At 37.8% G+C, this 26,667-nt stretch overlaps 1 protein-coding gene across 8 annotated transcripts in view; it reads left to right on the forward strand.

Moving 5' to 3' along the window:
- The window catches only part of ZNF407 (zinc finger protein 407), a 459,414-nt gene that overhangs the window by 25,393 nt on the left and 407,354 nt on the right, over positions 1-26,667 (forward strand). For 7 of the 8 annotated variants that reach the window (XM_017951851.3, XM_017951853.3, XM_017951854.3 and 4 more), the window contains exons 2-3: positions 8,335-13,074; positions 18,355-18,469. In XM_017951851.3, the coding sequence (XP_017807340.2) occupies positions 8,388-13,074; positions 18,355-18,469 (4,802 nt within the window). In that variant the 5' untranslated portion in view covers positions 8,335-8,387. Of the gene's footprint in view, positions 1-5,415; positions 5,539-8,334; positions 13,075-18,354; positions 18,470-26,667 lie in introns of those variants that run through there. The other variant, XM_021929888.2, reaches the window with a different exon arrangement.

Raw genomic sequence — 26,667 nt, forward strand, 5'->3', positions numbered from 1 at the left:
TAGGAAGGGCGAAGGGTGAGATGGGGTGGGATGGGAGAGGATGGGTTCTTTATGGCATCATCATAGTGGTGTGTGTCTGTGAGTGTGTCTGTGAATGCATGTTTGTGTGTGAGAGTCTGTGTTATTGTGTGTGTGTCTGAATTTGTGAATGTGTCTGAATGTGTGAGTACATGTGAGAGCGTGTATATCTGTGTGAGTGTGTGGGTGTGCAAATGTGTGTCAGCCTACGAGTGCGTGTCTGAGTGTTTTAGTGTCTGAATGTGTGAATGTCAGTATCTGTGCATGCGTGTGTGTGTGTATATCTGTGTCAATGTGTGTGTATCTGAGTGCATGTGTCAGTGTGAATGTGAGTCTGGGTGTCTTTGTTGGTGTGTGAGTGCATGTGTGTGTACATGTGAATGAGTGCATGTGAGTGCAGATGTGTGTGTATCTGTATCGATGTATAAGTGCGTGTGTATCGGAGTGCGTGTCAGTGTGAATGTGTCTGTGTGTGTCACTGTGAACGTGAATGTGTGAGTACATGTGTGAGCATGTGTGTGTTTATGTGTGAATGTGAGTCTGTGTGTCTGTATGTCTGTGAATATGAGTGCGTGTGTGTGTGTGTGCATGTGAGTGCGTGTGTGTGCATGAGTGTGAGACTACGTGTTTGAGTGCAAGTGTGGGTGTGCGTGAGGGTGAGTGCGTGTGGGAAACTGCACGTGTGAGTGTGAGTATGAGTGCGCATGTGCGTCTGTGACTTTGGGTGTGTGCACATGAGGGTTGCACAGCGAGAGCTGTGGCTCGCTTCATGCATAATCCTTAGGAGGGAGAAAGGCATAGAGATAAATGAGAGATTGAAATGAGTGAAAAGTGGAACAAAAGGATGAAAATGAAGGGAAAAATGTCATGCGTGCCATCCTAGAGTATGAAATGGTTTCATGTGACTGAAATAATTGTTTCTCAAATTCTTCCCGAAATGCCTTCCTTAATATGCAGAAAGAAACGTCCTGTGAGAAGCGACCAGCAGGTGTCATCAGAAGGCTGCGCTTGATTTGCTTCATTATTGTTCTCAAAAAGTATTTTAATTTCTTTCTTGAAACATTTCTTTTTCTTTTAAATCATAGGCAGAGAACGATTTCAGTTTGAGCATGAATTTGTTTTGCCACAGTTTCTGGGTGAATTAATAATTTATAGGTAAAAATGAAGATAATAAAGCTGCAAGGAACTTATGTTTGCAGTCAAGGAACAACTGCTTGAGTGTTTGGGTAAGATGGATACTTGGGGAAACTTGGCGCAGTGAAGAGGTGTGTGCAGTGGGAATTGATGATTTGAATAGGAAATGTAATGCTCTAAGAAGACTGGGTTTAATAACACATCCCATTATTTTAGTCTAGAGACTTGCCAGGTCTCCTCAATCTTGAAACCTTACTGTGGGAAGAAATCTGAGGCTCATTCTACTTCTCCGCTGGGTTCCAAGCACTGGTACTTTGAGAGGGAAGGAGATCACGGCTTCCTCTGAGAGCTGGGAGTGAGTCCTCTGCCCGTTTTCGCTGTGTTCGGGAGAGAACCAGAGGGGCTTTCAGTTCATGTTTGTTAAGTGACTGACATGAAATCTGCCTCAGAACAGTAAGTCCTTAAACTGTCCCAATTGGATGATTTTTGAATTCTTCTTTAACAAAGACCCGTTCCGGCTCCGTTAGTAATACTCTACTTGTTCTAGTAACCGGTCCCAGTGAATCAAAAACAATTTTTACATCAGCATAAACTTTCTCACCTGCTGAATCCCTTCTAGATGGCTTTGAGATACCTATTAAACTACTGCACATCGCTGCTTACTGATGGCATTCTAGTTCTGGACCATATTACTTCAACTCGTACACTGAGTTCTTTCTGCCTTTAGATTGTCTCTGCCTTCAGTATGTCTTGCATCTTGAAAAATTAATCTTCCTAAAGCAGGGCTGTGTCTCAGTGACTCCCCACTGGCACCACTGAATAAAATCCAGCTCCTAATATGGAGCCTTCTGTGATCTGGACCTGGTCGAGCAGCTGCCAGTTTTCTAAGTCTGTGGTGGAAAGCCAGCGCTGTGGCCCTCTGGGTGGCCGAGAGCTTTCTTACATGCTCGTGGTTTGTGTTTTAGGGCTTTGCCCGATCGCTGCCTTCTCCTTGAGATGTTTAACTGCTCCTACTTGCCCCCTCAACGAAAGGCAAACGGTTTTAGTTTCCTCAAGGTTAGGCTCAATTGATATTTGTGCTATCTGAGTTAAATACTCTACTTGGGAGTGTGATCCCTTGCTCACGTATACTGCTGTAGATCTTAGTTTGCATCGTGCACATGATCATGTATGACCTTGTATTGAGGTCCTTGGTGCATATGTCATGTGGCCCCCACAGAATCTTATCTCAATGCATGGGTGCATTTGTATCACTACAGTTCCTTTCATGTGGTAGGCTTTCAATGTTTATTTGTTGAATGTTTGTTGTTATTTCTTGATATAGTGAGATGGTGGGTTATTTCATTAATTTAGAAATTCAGTTGTGAAATAACAAATGTGGAAACTTTTTTTCCTTTTGTTTTAGAATTCTTGGAGCCATTATTTAGAAGATTAAGGCTCTAATTATTTTGCTTCTGAGCATTCATGTAGTTGTCATTCTTTTGTCTGTAAAAACATGAGTCAGATGCCCTCAACAGAATGTTCACTCTAAGCAAATGTGTGTGTGTGTGTGTGTGTATGTCTTCCGTAAGTAATGTAGTGTTGTGTGTTCCCTTTATGTATTTGGAAGGTGGAACTCCTGCTGGTGCCGAGTAAAAGGGACAGTCGTGTGCTACAGCAGTGTTTGCAGATGAAGAGGTGGTAGGCTGGGCATGGAAAGGGAGTTCCTGCTGTTTTAGGCTAAGCATTAAAATGCTTAGCAGAACTTCTGTTACAGGTTTTTTAAACATTGTATCTATCTGTATAGATACAGACATATACAAAAGTTGAGAGAATAGTATAATGAATCCCCATGTGCTCGTCACTCAGCTTTGATCATTATCACATAACTTCACCACTTCCCTCTCCTGGACTATTTTAAAGTTTGTTGCAGGCATTTTTTATTTCACCTGTAAATACTTAGATATTAGACATTTCTTATATCACAATGAGGCATTCATTCATTCTAGTACCTTACAAGTGCTTGGAACTGTTCTAGGCTCTTGGGATATATGACTGGATAAAATAAATCATGCCTTTACAGTCTAGCACGGAGAGACGGAAAATAAACTAGACACATAAATAACCATAACAGAAAAAGCATTGATTTCATCAGAATTTAAAACTTCTGTTTATCAAAGACACCATTAATCAAATGAAAAGGCAGAAAATGTTTGTTAAACATATATCTAACAAAGGATTTATATCCAGAATACGTAAGCAGTTCAATAATAAAACAACCAAATTAAGAAACAGCCAAAAGACTAACAAAGCACATCAAAAAGTATTCAGTGCCATCACTAGGCATCAGGGAAATGGAGATTAAAACCATACACACTAGAGTGACTAAAATTTAAAAGACTGATACCAAATGTTGGTGAGGGTGTGGGTCAAACAGAATTGTTACACATAGCTGCTAGCAATGTAAAACAGTACAGGCACTTTGAAAATCAGTCAGGCAGTTTCTCATGAAGTTGGACATCCATCTACCCTATAACCCAGCAGTATCACTCTTGGATATTTACACAAAAGAAAAAATATTTTTGTAAAAACACATGAATATTCTTGCTCAAGTATACTGCTGTAGATCTTAGTTTGTATTATACACATGATCATGTATGGCCTTGTATTGAAGTCACTGGTGTGTATGTCATGTGACTCCCACAGAATATTATCTCAGTGCATGAGTGCGTTGGTAGCACTGCAGTTCCTTTCATTTGGTAGGTGCTCAGTACATATTTGTTGAACTAAGAATATTCGTAGCAGCTTTCTTGTAATAGCAACAAAAGGAAACAGCCCTAATGTCCATCAGCAGAACTGTGGTGTATCTGTTGGTATCCTATAACCCAGCAGTGCAGTGGAACACACTACTAACACATGCAGCGAAAGCCTCAGGCTGAGCCGAAGAGGCCAGACCCCCTTCCCCCACAGAGCGTATTGCATGGTTCCATTTTACTAGACCAGGCAAAACTAAACGATTGTGGAAGAATTCTGAACAGTGGTTGCCATGGTGGAGGGTTGGTGTTACCAGGGACCAACTGTGAAGGTGCATGAGGCATCTTGCTGGAAGGAGGGCAGGGCTCTGTATCTTGATAGGGATTCCTGGGAGGTCACCTCTGCAGATCTCTGGGCCTCTTTTTCTCTCCACTTTTCTCCTCTCCTTTGTTTTATCCTCAACTTATAATGCCCCTCCTTGTGCTATGGCCTGTGTACTTTGTCAAGCGGTAAGCCGGGCTCACCTAGTGTGTTCGTCTCAGGAATCACTGTCCTTTGGTGTCTGATGTCGACTGTCTTGCACTGTTGCTTTGTAGGTTTTATTTACTTTTTTTAGTAGTTTCAAACATGAGAGTAAATCCAGTCTCTGGGACTTGATCTTGACCAGAAGCAGCTGCCCTGGATTGGACAATATATCTGTTTTACGCAATGTATTGTCTCGGCATCTCATCTCTTATAGTGTAAGCTCTCACAGGACTTAGATTTTGGGTGGTGTTTGCTGTATATCCAGCATCAACAAGCAAGAATACTTGGCATACCGTAGGCACTAAGTGAAGGTTTTGAAATGGGGTGCATGATTCTTTCATACTTCCTTTCCTCCCTTTACTCTTCAATTGCAGATGTTGAATAGCAAACCAGGTTAGGGAGAAGATGAGCAAAAGTTTTGGGAGATACTTATATGTTTTAGGTTATTCTTCTTCACTTAGGTTTATGATCTGTTTAATTTTGGTTTAGAGGATTATGTTGAGCTTACTGTGTTTTGAAGCTAGCAGAGCAGAGTATTTTAAGGATCTTTTTAAATACTGTCTTGATTTTATAAATAGGTTGGTTTCTAATCAGTTATATATTAGTTTGTATACTGAGAAATCAGAAATAATGATTTAAAGGATTTGTCTGGCTTTTTCCTTCTCCTCTCTCTCCTTTCCTTCCCTTTCCCTTCTCTTCTCCCTTCCTCTCTCTCTTCTTCTTCCTTCCTCTCCTCTCTCCTCTCTTCCTTCTCCTTCTCTCCTTCCTCTCCTCTTCCTCTCCTCTCTCTTCTCTCCCTCCTCCTCTTCCTTTTTCTTTTTTTTTTGAGACAGGCTCTCACTCTGTTGCTCCAGGCTGGAGTGCAGTGATTCAGTCGTAGCTCACTGCAGCCTCAAACTCTGAGGCTCAAGTGATTTTCGTACCTCAGACTCCTGAGTATCTGGGACTACAGGTTCACACCACCAGCTGGCCTGGGCACAAACCACAGTAGTTTTCTAAACTTATTCGACCAGAGATTTTTTTTTCACTTAAAACACCTACTCTTACAGAATTTATACTTTCTGGAACCTGTTCTGAAGGAATGTATCTGAACTAATGTTGAATATCTTATAAGTGCAATAAAACTAGGTATATTTATCTTTTTACTCTTTTTCAAATATTTTTATGTTATAGATAATATATGACAATTTATATATTTTAAACAGCTTTATTGAGATATTTGCAGTTCAGAGGATTTTAGTATTATAATCTATTCATGGATGTGTGCCACTTTCACCAGAATACATTTTAAAACATTGTTATCAGCTCAAAAAGAAACCTCTTTCCCTTTAGCTCTCATCCTCCATTCTGCCTGCCTACCTGCAGCCTTAAGAGACCAAGGGCTGTCTATTTTTCTGTGTGTATAGATTTCTCTATTCTGGACATTTCATGTAAAAAGGAATCATATAGAACATGATCTGCACGTGGCATGATGTTTCTAAGGGCCATCCACATTGTGGCATGTTAGTACTTCATTTTTAATTTTATTTTTACTTATATTTTTAGAGGCAAGGTCTCTGTCTGTGTCGTCCAGGCTGGAGGGCAGTGGTGTGATCATTGCTCAATGCAGCCTTGAATTCCTGGGCTGAAGAAATCCTCCTGCTTCTGCTCCAGAGCTAGGACCACAGGCACTTGCCACTGATTTTATTATTTTTTATTTTTGTAGAGTTGAGGTCTTGCTATGTTGCCCAGGCTGGTGTCGAACTACTGGACCCAAGCCATCCTCCCTCCTTGGCCTCCAAAAGCATTGGGAGTATAGGCAAGACCTACTGTGCCTGGCCAATACTTCATTCTTTTTTATGACTGAATAATATTTCATTGTGCGGATACCATATTTTCTTGATTCATTCATCCATTGATAAACATTTGGGTTGTTTCTACCTTTTGGCTATTATGAATAAATACTGCAATCAGCATTTGTATACAAGTTTTTGGGTGGATATATGTTTTTGTTTCTCTTGGCTGTGTATGCCTCGGAGTAGAATTACTGTACTATATGCTAGCACCATGTTTAATTGTTTAAAGAACTGGTAGACTGTTTTCCAAAGTGGCTGCACCATTTTATATTCCCATTAGTAGTGTTATGAGGGTTCTAGTTTTTCCACATTCTTATCAACACTTGTTATCTCATTTTTTGAGTATAGTTGTCTTAGTGGGTTTGAAGAGGTATCTCCTTGTGGGTTTGATTTGCATTTCTTTAGTGACTACTGATGTAGAGTATCTTTTCATATGCGTATTATGTATATTTTCAATGAAGAAATGTATTTTATATTCTTTACTCATTTTAAATTGATTTATCTTACAATTGAGTATTGAGTAACAACAGTTTTTAAAATATATTCTAGATGCAAGTCCCTTATCAGATATCTGATTTGCAAAAATGTGTTCCCATTCTGTGGGCTCTGTTTTCACTTTCTTGATAGTGGCCTTTGAAGCATAGTGTCTTTTGAAGTTTTTAATTTTGATGAAGTTCAATTTACTTGTTTTTTTCTCTTGTTGTTCATGCTTTCAGTGTCCTACATTATAAGTATATTTTTGTTACCTAATTTTAGCTGAGTCAAAGCAATAGGCTTCATTTGATTTGTCAATGTTATGGAAAAAATAGCTAAAATAGTTTAAAATAGTTATCATTAGCCTTGAGACTATAATACGTTGATGCCTTTTTATTAACATGGAATCAAGTGGCATTTGGCTGAAAATTCCAATCATGGTGTAAAGTAAATGGAAAATGATATGTTTTAATTGAATTAAATAGCATAATGAAAAATAAAATCAATATTATTGATTTCAAGGCATTTTATTCAATAAAATTCTTTTTTTCCTCAAAATTTACTCCATTAATTGTACTCTACCACTGACATTTCCCTTTGCCATTAACCTTCAGACAATATAAAATGACTGTTAGATGAGGAAATTAATGATTGACAGCTGGACTAGAAGTGGCTTTTCATTGGTAAAAGAGCTTGAGCATGAATGGTGATATGTAATGAGATTATACGTGTTGTTCATTGGAACATATTTAGAAAAATCATGGTAAAGCTCTTTGCTTTAGGAGAAAAGGATGAAACTGGTTTTTTTTTTTTTTTTTTTTTTTTTTTTTGAGACAGAGCCTTGCTCTGTCGCCCAAGCTGGAGTGCAGTGGCGTGATCTCAGCTCACTGCAAGCTCCACCTCCCGAGTTCACGCCATTCTCCTGCCTCAGCCTCCCCGAGTAGCTGGGACTACAGGTGCCTGCCACCACGCCTGGCTAAATTTTTTTGTATTTTTAGTAGCGATGGGGTTTCACCATGTTAGCCAGAATAGTCTCCATCTCCTGACCTCGTGATCCGCCCGCCTTGGCCTCCCAAAGTGCTGGGATTACAGGCATGAGCCACGGAGCCTGGCCGAAACAGTTGTTTTAAAATTACGTTTCTTTTATATAGGACTTGGGCTTCTGTTAGAGATTAAGGAGGGGAAGGCCTTACTTCTAGACTTCCGTCACAGCAGTTTCGTTTTAATATATTTTACAGAGTAGGAGCTCACTGATATGTATTTTGAAAGGAGAGCTTCTCTCTCTTTTTTTTTTTTTTTTTTAAAGGATAGTAAATTGAAATATACTGGTACAGAGAATTGAAATATGGGAGTTTTTCTGCAAGCTTGTTGAGAAATCACTTTTTCTACCAAAGATATCATAGTATTTCTTCAGGAGTCAACAATAGGGTGACGTGGTGTTCCTAAAATCCTACTTCATACTTTTTAATAAAAGACTTTAGAGATGTAATCAAATGCATCTCAGTATAAAGGGCGTTTCACTGGGGCTAACTTCATGATACTTTTTCATCTAGTTTTGGACTAATACGTGTGTCTTTATATTCAAAACTTAATACCATGTTTGTTTACTTCACAGGTTATGAGTGCCAGTGAGCCTCCTTGGATAGAAGCATCGTCAGCACTTTATTAATGATGGATAGTGAGAATAAACCTGAAAATGACGAGGATGGAAAGATAGACAAAGAAGCACAAGACTTGACAAAGCTTTCATCCCATAATGAAGATGGTGGGCCTGTGTCTGATGTGACAGCAAGTTTCCCTGAGAATTCTATGGGCAAAAGAGGTTTTTCAGAATCATCGAACTTTGATAGTGTTGTTATAGAAGACATAAATAAACATGCTTCCAAACGTAGGAGATTAGATGAGGCAGAGCCCCTTAAATCTGGAAAGCAAGGTGTTTGTCGATTAGAAACTTCTGAGAGCTCAGTCACAGAAGAGGGTATTGTGTTAGATGAAACAGGGAAGGAGACCTTTCTGAGCGACGGCACAGTTGGAGGCACGTGTCTCCCAAATGCCCTTTCCCCTTCTCGCAATTTTAGCACTATTGATGTTGTTTCTCTGAAAACAGACACTGAGAAAACATCTGCTCAGGAAATGGTTTCCCTTGATCTGGAAAGAGAATCGCCTTTCCCCCTGAAAGAAATTAGTGTTAGTTGTACCACTGGGAGTGTAGATCCAGTTCTCAAGTGCAGCATCTGTGGGCATTTGTTTTCTTCTTGCTCTGACTTGGAAAAACATGCTGAGTCTCACGTGCAGCAGTCTAAGGAACATACCTGTTGTCACTGCAGCCACAAAGCAGAGAGCAGCTCAGCGCTGCATATGCATATCAAACAAGCACATGGGACACAGAAGGTCTTTTCTTGCGATCTTTGTGGTTTTCAGTGTGCAGAAGAAAACCTGTTGAATGCACATTATCTTGGCAAAACACATCTCCGTCGTCAGAATCTGGCTGCTCGTGGAGGATTTGTACAGATCTTAACAAAACAACCTTTTCCTAAAAAATCATGTACAGTGGCAACAAAACATGTTCAGTCAAAACCAAGAACTTCTAAACCAATAGCAAAGAATAGTGAATCAAAAGGATTACGAAATGTGGGAAGCAAATTTAAAGATTTCAGAGGAAGTATTTCTAAACAAAGTGGTAGTAGCAGTGAGCTTCTTGTTGAAATGATGCCTTCCAGAAATACTTCGTCACAGGAAGTAGAGATTGTTGAAGAAAATGTTACTTCCCTTGGTGTAGCTCAGAATCCTGAAAACCGGAGTAAAAAGCCAGACACCTTAGTAACCTCGGAGGGTCTCTTAGAGAAGTTGGAATCTACGAAAAACGCTCTGCAGGCAGCAGCACACGGCGTCAGTGTAACCTCGAGGCCAAGACCCGAGCGAAATATTCTCGTGTTGGGTAATAGCTTTCGTCGACGAAGCAGCACTTTCACCTTGAAGGGCCAGGCAAAGAAAAGGTTTAATCCTTTGGGAATTAAAAGAGGCACAAGTGAAACTCAGCGGATGTATATGAAACACTTGAGAACACAGATGAAAACACACGATGCAGAGCCAGTGCTGAAACACCTGGAAGCGAGCAGCAGCGTACAGAGACTGTGTGTGACTACCTCAGAAACCCGGGAGGCGGAGCAGGGCCGGGGGAGCGCCCGTCCTCCAGACTCCGGGCTGGACTCCCCAACAGTGAAGCCAGCTTCTGACTCTCAGACGTTGTGTGCTTGTACGGACTGTGGGCAAGTAGCTACAAATAGGACAGATTTGGAAATCCATGTGAAAAGGTGCCATGCCAGAGAGATGAAGTTTTACTGCCATACTTGTGACTTTTCTAGTATGTCAAGAAGGGACTTAGATGAACATTTGCACAGTAACCAGCATCAGCAGACTGCTTCTGTCCTGAGTTGTCAGTGTTGTTCATTTATATCCTTGGATGAAATAAATCTTAGAGACCACATGAAGGAAAAGCACAATATGCATTTTCTTTGCACCCCTTGTAACCTGTTCTTTTTGTCTGAAAAAGACGCGGAAGAACACAAAGCCACCGAGAAGCATCTTAGTTCATTGGTTCAACCAAAGACTTTGCAATCATCTAACAGTGATTTGGTTTTACAGACTTTACCTTTAAGTACTTTAGAATCAGAAAACTCAAAAGAGTCTATGGATGACTCAGGAAAAGCATCTCAGGAAGAACCTGTGAAGTCCAGGGTAAGCCATGGTAATGAAGCGAGGCATTCCAGTAAGCCTCAGTTTCAGTGTAAGAAGTGTTTTTATAAGACAAGATCTTCTACTGTTCTCACGAGGCATATAAAGCTTCGGCATGGTCAGGACTATCATTTTCTTTGTAAAGCTTGTAATCTTTATTCATTGAGCAAAGAAGGAATGGAGAAACACATTAAAAGAAGCAAGCATCTTGAAAATGCTAAGAAAAATAATATTGGCTTAAGCTTTGAAGAATGTATTGAAAGGGTATGTATAGGTGCAAATGATAAAAAAGAAGAGTTTAATGTTTCTGGAAATGGAAGGATTGAAGGCCATGTAGGTGTGCAATTACAAGAGCATTCTTATCTTGAGAAGGGCATGCTGGCGCCTAAGGAGCTGTCACAGTCTGGTGGTAGCACCAAAGATGATGAATTAGCTTCGACCACTACTCCAAAGAGAGGGAGACCTAAAGGTAACATCTCACGGACGTGTTCACACTGTGGTCTTTTGGCCTCTAGTATTACAAACTTGACTGTTCACATTAGACGAAAACACAGTCACCAGTATAGTTATTTATGCAAAGTGTGTAAGTATTACACTGTAACTAAGGGAGATATGGAACGTCATTGTGCCACCAAGAAACATAAAGGACGGGTAGAAACAGAAGCAAGTGGAAAACACAGTTCAGATGTCATTGTTGGCCCTGAAGGGGGTAGCCTTGAAGCCGGTAAGAAGAATGCTGGTTCAGCAGTGACCATGTCAGATGAACATGTTAACAAACCCGCTGAATCACCCACCTCTGTTTTACAAAAGCCAGATCATGGAAACTCAGTTGAAGCCGAAGTTGAAAATGTATTTCATTCTCTAGATGGAGAAGTTAACAGCCATCTTCTTGATAAAAAGGAGCAAATATCTTTAGAGCCAGAGGACTTCGCCCAGCAGGGAGATGTGTACTCCCAGAGAGATGTTACAGGCACAGGTGAGAATAAGTGTGTGCACTGTGAGTTTAGTGCTCACTCCTCGGCTTCTCTAGAGCTGCATGTAAAACGGAAACATACAAAAGAGTTTGAGTTTTACTGCATGGCATGCGATTACTATGCGGTGACTCGTCGCGAGATGACCAGGCATGCAGCAACAGAGAAACACAAAATGAAAAGGCAGTCTTATCTCAACTCTGCTAATGTAGAAGCAGGTTCTGCAGACATGTCCAAAAACATCATTATGCCTGAAGAAGAGCATCAACAAAATTCTGAGGAATTTCAGATAATTTCAGATCAACCATCTGATACTCTTAAATCTAGAAATGCTGCAGATTGCTCTATTTTAAATGAGAATGCTAATTTAGATATGTCTAAAGTGCTCTGTGCTGCTGACTCTGTAGAAGTTGAGACTGAAGAAGAATCTAATTTCAATGAAGACCGTTCCTTTTGTGAGACTTTCCAACAGGCTCCTGTCAAGGATACAGTTGGGAAACCTGAGGAGATGATGTCCCTTACTATTTCCTCAAACTATGGCTCCCCAAGCAGATTTCAAAATGAAAATTCAGGAAGCTCTGCTTTAAATTGTGAGGTAGCAAAGAAAAACCACGAGGTATCAAATGATACAGGTGAGCTGCGTGTCCATTGTGAGGGTGTAGGAGGAAGCGCAGGAGACGGTGGAGGTGTTGTCCCCCACAGACACCTGTGCCCTGCACCGCTCGATGGGGAGCGCTCGGCTGAAAGCCCTGCGCTTGTTGTGACAAGAATAACCAGAGAACAGGGAAATCTGGAGAGCGGGGGTCAGAACAAAGTTACACGTGGTCATGGTTTGGAAGACTTGAAAGATGTCCAAGAAGATCCCACTCTGGAGAATAAGGAAATTCTGATGAATTCACAAGATGAAACAGAAATTATTTTGGAGGAGGATGGCCCAGCTTCTGATAGCACAGTTGAAAGTAATGACGTCTATGAGACTATCATTAGTATTGATGATAAAGGGCAGGCCATGTACAGTTTTGGCCGGTTTGACTCCTCCATAATAAGAATAAAGAACCCTGAAGATGGTGAGTTGATAGACCAGTCTGAAGAGGGCTTGATAGCAACCGGAGTGAGAATTAGTGAACTGCCCTTGAAAGACTGTGCTCAAGGTGTGAAAAAGAAGAAATCTGAAGGCAGTTCCCTTGGTGAGTCTACACGAATTCGCTGTGACGATTGTGGCTTCTTAGCAGATGGACTGAGTGGACTGAACGTTCACATAGCCATGAAGCATCCTACAAAAGAGAAGCACTTCCATTGTTTACTCTGTGGAAAGTCATTCTATACCGAAAGCAACCTTCACCAGCATCTGGCTAGTGCCGGCCACATGAGAAATGAGCAGGCCAGTGTGGAAGAGCTTCCGGAGGGAGGGGCCACCTTTAAATGTGTCAAGTGCACAGAGCCCTTTGATTCTGAGCAGAATTTATTCCTACATATTAAAGGACAGCATGAGGAATTGCTACGGGAGGTGAATAAGTATATAGTGGAAGACACTGAGCAAATCAACCGCGAGAGGGAGGAAAACCAGGGAAACGTCTGCAAGTATTGTGGGAAGATGTGTCGAAGCAGCAACTCGATGGCCTTCCTGGCACACATTCGCACTCACACAGGTACGTAGCTCTGCAGCAAGCCGAGCCAGTGAGGATGCTGGGCCATTTGTCCCATCCAGGTACCTGTGGCTGCTCACTGGCTTTCCACCCGGTTCACGTTTCCCGGCTGTGTGCTGCTCTGCTTGTCTGTAATAAGTCATTGTTGACACTTAACATTTTTAAGGGTAATTAAGCCCTAGTGATTTCAAAGGCAGGTTAGTTGACAAGTTTCTTTTAATTTTGTCAAAAAGCCTAGTCCCTCTGATGCCTTTTAAAAACTGCTGTCTGTTGTGGCTTTTCAGTTGTTTCTGAGTCCTAATTATTTGGTTTTCCACAGTCTACATTAAGTGGCACCTTGTAATTTCAGAAGACATGTTAAGTGACTTTTAAGGAATGGAGTAATCAAATTTTCTTACAATGTTAGGGATGTAAAAATATTCATCAATAGATACTTTATATCCAAAAGTATAACTTCCAGGTAACAAGATTCTACCTTTGTGGGTCGAAATGAGCCACCACTTTCCAAAGTTAGCATGTGCTGGGGATCTGCTGTTCCTGGAGGGAGCCCCTGATTTAGTCTCTGTGCTCTGTCGCAGTTAGCGTTCCATTTTAATGTTTAATTTTAGGTGGAAAGTTTTTTAAAAAACATTTTTTTGGTGGAAAATGCATAAGCTACTGTTCTAAATTTATGTAAAACTTCACTGCACTGTTTCTATAAACCTGCCATACATTCTTTATTTTAAACAGACAGCTTTTCTAAATCATTGTGCTCTGCTTAGACAAGTTCTGTCTTCATGGTTGAATTTATGAGTGGATTTGAATAATAAATTCACATTTCAATGAACATATTTTCATTAAAACTGTAAGGTTTATTTTACTGTACTTTTAAATAATGGCTTATTATTAAAGCTATACTTTAAATTCATACAGTTTTTGAAACTTAGTGCATGGTTACAAGGAAGAAGACAAAAGCGTATGAAGCATTATTACCAGTTTAGGGTGATTAAAGATAGATAAAAGTTTTTCATTGAAGGAAGTAATGGGGCAACCTGCATAAGATTAATCTAAATAAATACAAACATTGTACTTTTGACCCCAAATATTCCCATGCACTACAGCCATTTTTGGGGAATAAGTCCAAATGCTTATTTGTTTGCACTGTTAGTATCTCTCTCAGTGCCTTGTTGCAACTTTCTGAAATGATACAGTTTTAGGAATAAGACTTGTTCACATGCGCAGAAAATATGTACTTTCTTAATATGCCCTCTTAAGGCAGATGAAACTGAATAAAACTAAGAGGAAGATGCTAATGGAGCTCTTTTTAGAATTCTTTATGCAACTGTCTGGTCAAGACATGTTGCTTATAATTGATGTGTCCATTACTTGAATTCTCTTGTAATTATAGTCAATAAGTCTTGTAAATGTGTTAAAGCTCACTAAAAGCATACAAATTCAAGAACAGAGTAAGGCTAATAATTTAAAATAATCAATGTAGGCATTTCAGCACTTAATTTCCCTTGTGTGTTGATAGCTGATCATTCTTAATCCATTAAGATTTATTTAGTCGTTTACAATGCAAAATAGGTTTGCACTGGTCACTTGTGCCATTTGAAAATGTCCACCAGGTTAAGTGCAGAATGTAGTCCATTAGTCTTCCTTGACTATATGTATTAATTGCATTTAAAATCAAGTTAATGTGGATGTGAAAGTGAGGTAACTATCAATATGTGACAAAGTAACCCTACTTATATAAGTTACATCATTGATTGTAACATTTAGTAAAAGTTAGCATAGTTTTTTTTTTTTTTTTTTTTTTTTTAACATCTTGTGTTGGTCTTATCAGAAAGTACATTTTTATTGTGCTTTGAAACACTACCAAGAGCCCTGTTCCTGAGGACACAGTGCAAGTCTACCATTTCAATTTTGCAAGTCATTTTTTGGGGAAGTTGGTCTCCAGGTTTTAATTCAGGGTTTTTTTTTCTTGGAGCATCTTAAAATGAATTGCTTTTCACATACTTTGCTTATGTCCATAAAATAGTAATGCAGAGACTGTTATTAATGGTTAACTGGAAAAGAGCTTACTCTTCCAATCCCTGTTTTCATATTTTGTGATTTACTATATGTTTTATGTAACCTTTTCTTCCCATCCTTAGCAGGATAAAAGCAGCACTATGAGAAATAAATGAGTTTTGGTTATCAAGCATGGTAGGAAAAAGCATCCTCCAGTCTCCCCGTGTGCTTGCTTCTGTGAAGCAATGAATGTGACCAGAAAGGGCAGTCTTCCTTTCACATTACACTAGCAGGACTAAAAAACTTCCTTTTTGTTTCTCCTGCATTGGTCTGTTAAAGCTTTTATTTCATGTAACATGGGCTACTGTTAAGCTGCCAGATTGTCTGAAGCCATTCATTTTATGTTGAGAGTGCTCTGGTCACTGATGCCATCTCAAAATGTTCCAGGGAGACAGGGAGTGTGTGACTTCACTAAGAAATTCTGAAGTTAGGACTGGTAGTGTTTGTAGCTCAGTATGTGACAAAGGACAGACAGCTCAGTAGGAGAGTTAATTTGTAGACTTTAAGCACAGTGACCTCAAATACTTAACATTGTTCACTGCTTCATCTGTGTCCCACATTAGTTGGCTCTTGGTACGTCTTGATGAGTGAATAAATGAATGAGCAGATGAATGAATGAATGAAGCGTTTGAATGTTTAGGGAGGATTGTAGAATGATGGCTGTAGTCGTTAGATGATCGGTAATATACAACTTCCTTCATTCCTTTAAGATCTAAAGGCTTTCATTTGGTATTTTCTCCTTAATGCTAATGGCACATCTATGTATGCATAGCAATTAGTAATGACTGATGGTTGAGGAGCCCCTGTAGGCCTGAGTGAAGACCTGGATTTTAAAGTCTTTGAAATTCTTTCAGTAAAGTAGCAAGGTACCGGAAAGACAGAGCGCCTCTTTAGTTTTTCTCTTTGAAAAAACCTTATGGACCAAATGAAAACCAAAAAACCTGCTGCGAATAGTGCTGTTCCAAGGAATGGAACTATTGCAAATAATACTGTTTTTAATAATCAAAATGTACGTGAGAGAAATATTTAGAGATCTGCAATTTTACAATTTTGTCTTATAAGTGCTATGCCTGCATTCATTTTGGAATGTGCATAGCAAACTTAAAAACGGAAATGTTATTAGGAAAAAAGGGCCCCTCCGCTTTTTTTTTTTTTAAATGCGGAGAAGTGTTACCTCTGCTAGCATTTGAATTTTTATGGCACAGAAAGGAGATATTAACACAGTCTACTCTGAATATAAGATGTGAAGAATAGTCAAGGCCTCCATGATTCTGGGTGAAGCTGTCAACCCAATAACTCATTTATGTATTGTCAGCATGCTGTGCTGTGATCACTGAGACCTGCAGAAACTAGAGTTTTCCACAAAGGAGCCATGTACAGTAAATTGAACACACCAGAGACCCCATGTCTGTTTCTCTGTGGCATCTGTGCCGCAGGAGGAGGAGCTAGTCACATGGCTGTGCTGTGTGAACAGAACGAAAACTCCAACCCATGAGGCCTTTTACATCCATTCACCAACATTGTAGTACAAATATTGGGAGAGGTTGGTCTTCTTTGTTTTGAGTCCTAATATTATTGTTACCTAATAATGTCCTAATGACCCTATTATCTTTAGAGCATTTAAATTCAAAGTATTGGTAAATTGGTTCTTCACACACTTTACAAAGGAATTCTATGTCTTAGTGAAAGGTTGAAAGCAGTGATGGGTTTAGTTGTCTCAGAATCATTTAAATAAGCTGTAGTTTCTAATGTGACTGATAGAACGTGATTACTGTAAGCTGCAGTCTCAACCTGCTTTTGACATTTAAACATATAAACCTGACTAGATATAACCATTCAGGTGCTAAATATATTTTACATCTACTTCTAACAGCAGAAATGGAAATATTAAGAGATCTGGCTTCATTGTCATTGAACTGTGAAATATTCAACCTTGTCTGCTGGTGCTTAGTACTGTTGACTTTTTTATTTCTGTTGGAAGATGAAAATTAAATGCTTCACTTTTTTTGTCAGCTTTTGGGAATTAAATTGAAATTTAAGACTCTAAAATTTTTTACTGAGTGCTTCAATTTCAACAAAGTATTCTTGGAGGATTTTTTTTTTCCCAAGGACACTGCACAAAGGGTTCTTTGATCAAATATGATTTATTACAATTTTTAAAATTTGAGCTCTTTTTGTATATTTATTAAAGTTCACATATTTCATGTTCTATCTAACTATAGTAGAGGGAGTATTTCACCATATAAGTACTAAATATGATATGAAAAGTCTGGAAACATACTGTACTGATTTTAAATTGGTTTTTACAATTTTGATTTATTTGAAGATGTAGTGGTTAGAAAGTTTGGAAATGGTGTATATACTTTATATCTTAAAAGAGTTGTTTCTCATTAATGTGGATAATGATCGTCTGTTAATATGTTTCAGTTTCAGTCTTATCTATTACTGACACTAAGTGTGTAGACTTTGAAATAATCTTATTTTCTCATTTTTGAGTATAGTTTAATCTTATTCTTTATGAAATGATTTAACAAATTTTGTATGCGTTTTGTGTTGAAATATTTGTCCTTGAAATTAATAACCAAAATGTCAGTTCTTCCAGTTTGTTTAATCATCATTGATTTTTGACTATAAAAATGACCATAAAAGCATAAAATTTTATCTACTGTATATTTATAAACTGTGTTATTAAAAATATAGATAATAATTTGGGATAAATGTCAGGAAAAAACCTGAAATATACCATTGTTTTAATGTGAGTAAACTCAAAGCCGGAGAAATATGAGGAAACAAGGAGGTGACCACAGAGAAATGTATTTGATGATAAATATGCTTTTTAAAATATCAGCTGCCCTGTGTGCATTTATGTTTTAGAAATGTTCCCTTTGAAGTGTTGAGTGACTTTAAGATGTATTTTTGTGAATTGTAAGAAAAATATTTAAAATTATGTAGCTCATCTCATCTACTTAGTACAGCTCAGCAGTCTCACTTTTGAGTTTGAATCTTAGGATTGCTAGTGGAAGTTAGGAAGACTCACTGAAACAAAGTCTTCAGAGTAAAATAATTATGGAATCCGGTCTATTCAAGTTATAAATGAATGCAAGTATTCCATTTTGGGTACAGAAATTCTTAATTAGGTTAAAGGTATGATTTAAGATTTAGTCCTCTTTTCTAAGCTATTAGTGATGTATTATTCAAAATCAAATCATATTTTATGTTAAATTTACTCAGGATCAAAACCATTCAAGTGCAAGATATGCCATTTTGCAACAGCTCAGCTTGGAGATGCCAGAAACCATGTGAAAAGGCACCTTGGGATGAGGGAATACAAGTGTCATGTCTGTGGGTGAGTAAACTGAAGCCATCTCTGCTGTGTGAACCAGGAAGCATGTGCAGGATAGCCATTGTTTCGGAATTCAAAACCCATAGGAGTGAGAGTGGCTAAAATTATGCATGCGTACCCTCCTTTCCATTGTTATGGTAAATTCCTTAAATACAGTTATGACATTCTTCTCCCACTTCTAATCCTGTACTGAAGATGAGCAATTTTATGGGCTACAAGGTCAATTTGAACCTGTAATCTGTAAATTGACTAAATTATAGGATGTTCATTCACATTGCCAGAGAGAACTATAAATTCCATTTAAAGACATAAAAAAATACATAATATAGCTTTAGGAATGTATATGTATTTTTTTTTTCTTTTCCTGTACTGCTTTAATTTTTATCACATTAGTAGCTCTTTGGATCCATTGGACATATTCTATAAGGAAAACAACAAAAGATTTAATTTCAGATGACTGGTTACTGATTATTACAGGGATGGTGCTGAAGAAAAACGGTTGTCATGCATTTTTGTGTAACTTTATTTCAAAAGTTATTTCCTTTTTTAGTTAATGGTTCTTTCTCTGAAGAATCATGTACAATGTTTGTCTTTCAAATGTGTTGCATTTAATAGACAGTGCTAAGGTGCCTTAATGCAAAACTAATTAATTTAACAGAAATGTTTAAAAGGTTTTAAAATGCTAGATCATATATGGTATAACATAGGACATTCAGAGGTGGATTTTAATACCCTACTTCTGATTAAAAGTATATTTTAATGCCGTTTTGCTAGAGAAATTAATAAGTGCATCATATAAAAATTCTTCATGTGAAACCTGAGAAACTTGCAGTTCTTATGGCTAATTCACAAAATAACACAGGCTCACTTACATTATGCAATGTGCGCGTATTCTATTAGCTTTATTGTTTTAGTAGAAGATCGTTTTATGTCAAAAACAAGTTCTGTTATTTGTTGGACAGTACACTTCATCCCAGGATGCAGTTGTGTATTTTGACCCTTAGGATAGTTTTACAAATACCTTTGCAAGCAGTTTTATGAACCATGGTCTGTGATATATTCATTGGCAGAATTGATGGTTCAGTGACTTGCAGCTAAAGTAAATGAAGATGACCCTTTGCCCTAAAGCCCCCTGAAGATCAGTGGGAGAATGAGTTTTGTTACTACTGATTTTAGCTGCAAGGGTCAAGTGTCAAATGGTTCATTTTAATTGCTGTAGGTCTTGGAAGTTTAAAAGATATCTCACTTATTGTTTTTACCATATGAGTTATAGGAAAGAAGGAGGCCCTGACTCCAGTGAAAATTTGCTATTAGGTGGCAGTAAGCAGTTTTTCTCTCATTTCTGAGAAATAAGTAAACAATTTTTGCATACTCTGTCAATAGAGATCTAATTCCATTCATTTTTTAATTAAGGTTACTAAGACCCTGGAAAGAGAAGAAGAAAGCTTTTCACAGAACAGTTTCTAATGTATCTGGTATCACAAAGAATACATAATTGATTGGCATTAGTTGTATAATTTGAACAGTGCACACCCTGCTCGCTAACTGCTTGCCACATACAACTGAAATATTGTATGAGTAGTTCATATATTTGATCCTGGAGATACAGAATTGTAAATGATTATACATATATTGAGTTTTATACTGCCTTCAGAGAGAGCGAGCTATGTGTATGTGTGCGTATGTAAAACAACCATTCTAGAGTCCAGAATTGTATTTCTTCGAATTATGACAGCCATTGAATTTCATCAGACGAGGAAATAATAGTTCTCTTTATTTTTTTACAATGAAATTTGATTTAAAAGTTAGGTAGCAATAATTTTAACAGTGACGCTGAAAGTTCTGAAGAATTGCAGTAAACTGAAGAATACTTATTGATCTATGTAGTTGGAACAGAATGGTAGTGAATTAGGTACCCTTCAATGTTGCAGAAAAAGTATCATAGGTTGTTCCATATTTCTTGTGTCTCAAAGGGATAGGGCAGACTGTATAGGTTAAAAAGTAAAGTGAAAAACATGAAAAAGTGCAAGGATTGGTTATCAGATGACTGGCACTGGAGAGGATTTGTACATTAACTTCACTGACAAAGCCAATTCATTATCATTGATGGCTAAATAATCTTAGAAATGCTCAGTGGACCTATTAGTTCCTGAACATAAGCAGCTCATGCTGCATTTCTTCATTAGCTTTAATTGCTATAAATTTTACCTTTTACAAAATCATGCTTTAAAAGGTGAAGTGATCTTTCAGGAACATTAACTCTATAATTTTGTCACAAATAGAAGGTCTTGCATTATGTTTTCTTTTCCTTAGTAGTTAATATCTTAGTCTCTGCCTTTTAGAATTTTCTTAATGATCTCGTCATTATTTGAGTTTTAAGGAGTTATTTCTCAAATAGACTTGATTAGTAATTTAAAAAAATTGGGCAGTCACATTTTTAAAGTGAAATTATTACTCAGAATAGTGTACTCTTTTTCTTAGTAACCTCTTGGTTTTCTTGAAGAAGAAAACTCATATTTTATGGTGAAATTAATGGAAACAACAAACAGTATTGAACTCAATAATAATGTCTCAGATTATTTGTAATTGGCCTCTTTTTCAGCTCTTTATATTAGATGATTTTGGATGCTCATCAACTGCATGTTTTGTGTTTTTCACTAACACGTAGTTTTAGGGTTGTGCATTAGCAACACCCTTGACAAAAACTACCTTTTAAACTTTTGTGTAAGTTGTCTGAACCTAGACTGATTTTTTTTGAATCTTCAGGATCAATTTTAAGATACCATTACCCCCTCTTGCCCTGCCCCATTGGCACATCTTAACTACTGTATATCTTGGGTTTAAGTTAGTTTGACAGAGGAAGCTGAATGTATTAGATGCCTAATTCCTATTAGGTCGTTAGGATTAAGAATTCAGAATTTAAGTTTTGTTTACTCAAGGTTTTACCTGCTCATGTCATGGTAAACATTTCAAAAATGTATTGCTTTGTACTTCATGTTTTAAGTACACGTTATGGATAACTTCACGTTAAGAGCCATTTATTTTACTTTCACTTTTGGGGGAGCATTTTTCTTTTTGAAAAGTAGAGTTTCTTACTTGTTAAAAATATCCAAATGTGATCCAGAGAGGAATTTTATAGAATAAAGGTATGTTTATATTTAGGCACTTGATGGATAGTTAACATGAAAATCTGTTAGGACTCTGACATAGGGCTTAGTGGGAGAGAAAGTAAGAAATAATAGAAACTATACCTATTTTTTATATTTAATGCTTTTATTTAATAATTTTGTGTTTAGAAAATAGGCCAAATGTGTATTTTTATTACTTCCGTGTTCTTTATTCCGTGATATTTATTTCTTTATTTCTTTCAGTAGTCAAAAACTTAAAAATCTCAATGACTTCTAAAAGTTATTTTAGGCATCATGTCTTGTTAAATTCTTTTAAGTTTAAATTCTTTTAAGTTTATTTTATTCCCTATGTACATATAAAATAGTATACCTAGTACTCTGAATAGTGTTTATGCAGTGTATTGTGGTTTAATAAATAGCCTTGATTAACTTTTATCTCACTTGTTGATTTCTATAGCTTTGTGGTTTGTTTACCTTATGCTTATTATCCCCATTTTACTGATGGGAAACTTAATATTCAAAATGTTTTTAGTGATGTACTTAAATTATTCGACTAGAATGGTAGACCCCTGTTTCTTCCTTGTAGACCACTGTTTCTTCCTTGTCAGTATTCCTTTTATTTCTCCGCTTTTTGTAATACCTGTTTTTGTTCTTGACGTAACTTTGGTTTGTATTTATTTTTTTCTCTCTAGGTTGTTTTCACTAGCATGTAGTAAATGTAATTTACCTACTTTCTCCTACCATCCGCTTTTATTTTCTGCTTTTCCCCAAATTTACATTTTTTAAAAAAATTGCTTGCACATTGCTTTACTTTCATATTCTGATACTGTCTCTCTCTCCCCAACACCTTCTCTGTTTTGTATTTCCCACTTATAAGTGTTGTTTAAAATAATTTTATTTTCTCCCACTCATTCATGTGTTGATAATTTATTGCATTTACTTGACGGTTACAAACTGAACATATTTGTGTAATAGCAAAAGGTGTCTAAAAAGTATAAAGATTATATCATCCCATTAAGATGAGAGGGATATAATTGATCAACTAGGGTTATTGTTTTTGTTTTGCAGTATTAGGTTTTTTTTTTAAAGAGTTGTAGAAAACTAATAATTGGCCTGTGATTTCAATAAACCTAAGAAATGGTAACCAAATTTGATATGCCATTATTGAGAAGCGCAGACCCTAGGGTGCATGATTTAGGAGTTGCATTGTTTACTGATTGATTTCCCTAAGTCTTGTCTTAATTCTTGTGTATGGAGTTAAATAGTTGAAATCAATTTACCTCATCAGGAGAGAATAAGGGCATTTTCTAAATCTGTCACATCTGGGTTCATGAAAAGATTCCAGACATTTTAAAATTGTATATTAATGTGCTTATGAACTGTTTATTCCTAGTTGATTTGAGAACCCTTAAATAGAAAGTTACTAATGCAGTAAAACTCTTTGTGTGTGTGTGTGTGTGTGTGTGTGGCATTACCTAGTTTTTGTGCATTAGAAGGGATCTCTATGTAGATGATTATAATGTCACTTTCTGACCTTTGCAGCTTGAATAATTGTAAATCATTGCTTCATAACGTGTCAGAGAATGTCTGTACTAGGCAATTAAATGGCAGAATATAATAGACCAAATTATTGCCTGTCATGTTTTCAACAACACAGTTAGTATTTGAGTTACACTTAATCATTACGTGCATTAGCAACTTCATTGGAATCCAGCTTCAGGCTGAGCATGAAATACATTACATTATTTAAACCTCTAATGGTACAAGTCATTTATTTGTGTTGAAGTGTACAACATGCAGAGTTTCATAAAGCAAGGAACACTTGAGAGCTTAATTTATCCAAATCAAAGTCTAAATGCAGATAAACACAAGTGGCAAAAATTAGTAATTTTTATAGGCTGGAAATATTTAAAAATACATGGTTGTGGGTAATTGTAGGCAGCAGGAATAAATTAAAATCACTATTTTTAGTCTGCTGTGAGAACTAAAGCTGTGTATACCTAAATCATTAAAAGCACCATGGAATTGCATTTTTAGCTGAACAATTAGTTACACCCATCATATCTACAGATATATCCAAATAAAGTAAGTATTTGGTTTAGCTAGTTGTTTTGGTTAAAGAGATATAGATAGGAAATGTTTATTCTATAATGTGGCATGAATTATGCTTGTAACAGTATAAAGTGCAACATCTCTCAGTTTTGTAAAAAATGTTTAAATTAACGTTAAAATGCTCTCCCATTATAAATGGTACGTTATATATTTTATCCATGTAATATTTTAATATTTTTTGTTGAATATTTTTGTCTTTAGCTTGAAATTTAAAAAATGCTGTGTAATGATTGCTGTCTGTCTTCCTCAGTTAGGAATAAAAAAATTAACATTATTTGTGTATTCCTCTGATGTTAGAATCCTTGAGATACCTTTTACATAGTGAATGAACATTTATAATTTTTAAAACTATACAAATGACTTTATTATGGGAAAGCCTAAGAGTGATCTTGGTTATAATATTCACATATAAAACTTGTTTTCTCAGAGATCATCCTCGTGTATTTTCCAGTAAACTGTTTGGTGAAGCCGGGAGAGTGCTGGGGTGTTAGGACAGTAGAGTGGAAACTGAGCCAGCTCCCAGCTACTCCTCACAGGGGAAGGACAGCTCTTGTCTCTATTATATCCCGGTTTCTTTTGCTGTGGTAGTGGTTTTTTAAATTTTTGCCACAGAAGGGTGGCATCATAGATCTATTCCATGGCCAATAAGTATGATCAGCCTATTACAAAATAGAAATAAGCTAAACATTATCATTTCTTGGTATAATAGTTGAAAACATTGGCTTCTGTGTCTAAAGTCTTTTCCAGTGAAACAGTCATGTTCTAGTGACTTAACTCGTTGCTTCTTAAGTGGCTTCCTTGTGATTTTAAAATGCTATTGTAATGGCTGGGTATGGTGGCCTCATGCCTGTAATCCCAACACTTTGGGAGGCTGAGGTGGGAGAATCGCTTGAGCCCAGGAATTTGAGATCAGCCTGAGCAACATAGGGAGACCCTATCTTTACAAAAAATAAAAATAATTAGCTGGGCTTGTGGTGCATGTCTGTAGTTCCAGCTATTTGAGGGGCTGCAGAGGGAAGCTTTTCTGAGCCCAGGAGTTTGAGGCTACAGTGAGCTATGATGGTGCTCTGCATTCCAGCCTGGGCAGCAGAGCGAGACCCTGTCTCTAAAAAAAAAAAATCTTCTTGTAGAGTCTCAGGATTCTTTAACCTTCCTGATCCCCACAGTAGAATATAGGAGGGTAGCTGTTCTCTTGGTTTCCTTTGCCTGTTCCGTAAATTTTTTTCTTGTTAACCTTCCTCTCCCTGTTCTGTTTCTTACAGTCCTTTACTTTGTGGGTGCTTTTGCTGTTTCTTTTGTGCAAGAACTGGATGAGAAGGAGGTATGAGAAATGTAGATAGAAGGGAAGCATAGCCACTGATTTATTATTTATTATTTCTCATTTGGCAGATTCTTGTGTTTTCTTTTTTCTTTCTTTTGTTTTTTGTGGGTGTGGTGAGAAGTTGGGGCCCGGGCTGTCTGTGTTGCAGAAGCCACTCTAGGAGAAGGAGCAAGGCTGAGTGGGAACACAGGGTTGGGAGGATGAGCTCTGCTGAGGAGCAGAAGGAAAGTCTTTTCGCACAGGCAGGTTATCTTTGAGTTGGGTCTTAAAGGAGGAGGGGCTATTCACAAGGCACATTTGGACATTTTCCACACAGGGCGAACACGAGGGGAAGCACAGAGATTTGGAAGAGCACTGCAGGCAGTTTCTGAAGTGTATGTGACTAAGTGGGAGAAGTGAGGATTAAACAAACATCTGTTGAATGTCAGTATGTGCCAGCACCGTGTTAGTCTTCAGGGTTCAAAAGGTCAAAACAACACCTGCCTCAAATGGAGGACGCTTAGGTCAAGAAACGCCTAGTCTCCCTAGCTGCTTCAGAAAACACTTGCTTGGGCTGGTCACGTTGGATATGCAGCAACTGGAAGTTAGGCAGATGAGCAGGGGCAGCCCATTCCAGGCAGGGGTTGCAGCGGGATCAACCATGGCGTGTAGGATATGCACGAACTACAGGGCAGTCAAGACTGCAGGAGGCTGGATTGTGAAGCCAGGTGGACAGTTCCAGGGACAATTGGGTGAGGTGGGCAGGGGTCAGGTCACAGAACTGGGCCTTGCTGAGGTGTTGAGTGCTGGCCTTTCCCTCTGCTTTCCATCGCTTGTCTTTTCACTTGTCTGTCTTCCTAGTTTTCTGGACTGTGTGGAGGCAGTGAAGAGAGAAGTGGAAAGCCTGGTGGGAAATGAGTTACTGCTTCAGAATCAAGGGGCATGGGAATTGGTCAGGGAGAATTATTTTAAGAGAATTTCTCTAGTTGTAATTTTAATTAAGGATGCTATTGATTTTGGATAATTGTAATGAAAACAGGTTGATAACTGATTCATGTAACTTAATGCAGCATAGTTCCAAACAATAATTGAGGACATATTCCGTTATGTCGCCGTGCTACCTATATCCACATATAACTAATACCACGGTACCAGAGGCTGTAATTGTTTCCATACTTGATCCTCTGGATGGGCAATGTCAGCTGGGACAGGAAACCATTAATTTTTTAAAAGTATGTACTGTGTAGTAATCTACTTACTTTCCTACATCTTAGTCCTGGGGTACTTGTCTTGTTTCTAACCGCTCCTGTGGTCTGTGTTTCTGGAGTGTTCTCCCCTCCGCACCCTTGATCCACTGTCACTTTTCTTCTGAGACCCTGTCTCCTCTTTCCCCTGCCTTAGCATTAGTATACCAAAGTCTGTTGTCTAAGTAGCAAAGTACTGAGAAAAAGCAGTTCCAAGTACTATAGAATATGCTACTATCTAGATACACGAATTTTTAGAAAGTTATTTTTGGTTTGCTATTTCCACTCAATTTTAAAAAGTCCTAATTACTGCTGAGGTACTATAAGAATATATTGAGCTGGGCTCAAGGGATGGTTGTTTTTGAAGGACCAATAAAGTGTTAATTTGCATCATAATTATGCTGTCACCATTACATG

The sequence above is a fragment of the Papio anubis genome, chromosome 19, assembly GCF_008728515.1.
Source record: "Papio anubis isolate 15944 chromosome 19, Panubis1.0, whole genome shotgun sequence".
Lineage (NCBI taxonomy): Eukaryota > Metazoa > Chordata > Mammalia > Primates > Cercopithecidae > Papio > Papio anubis.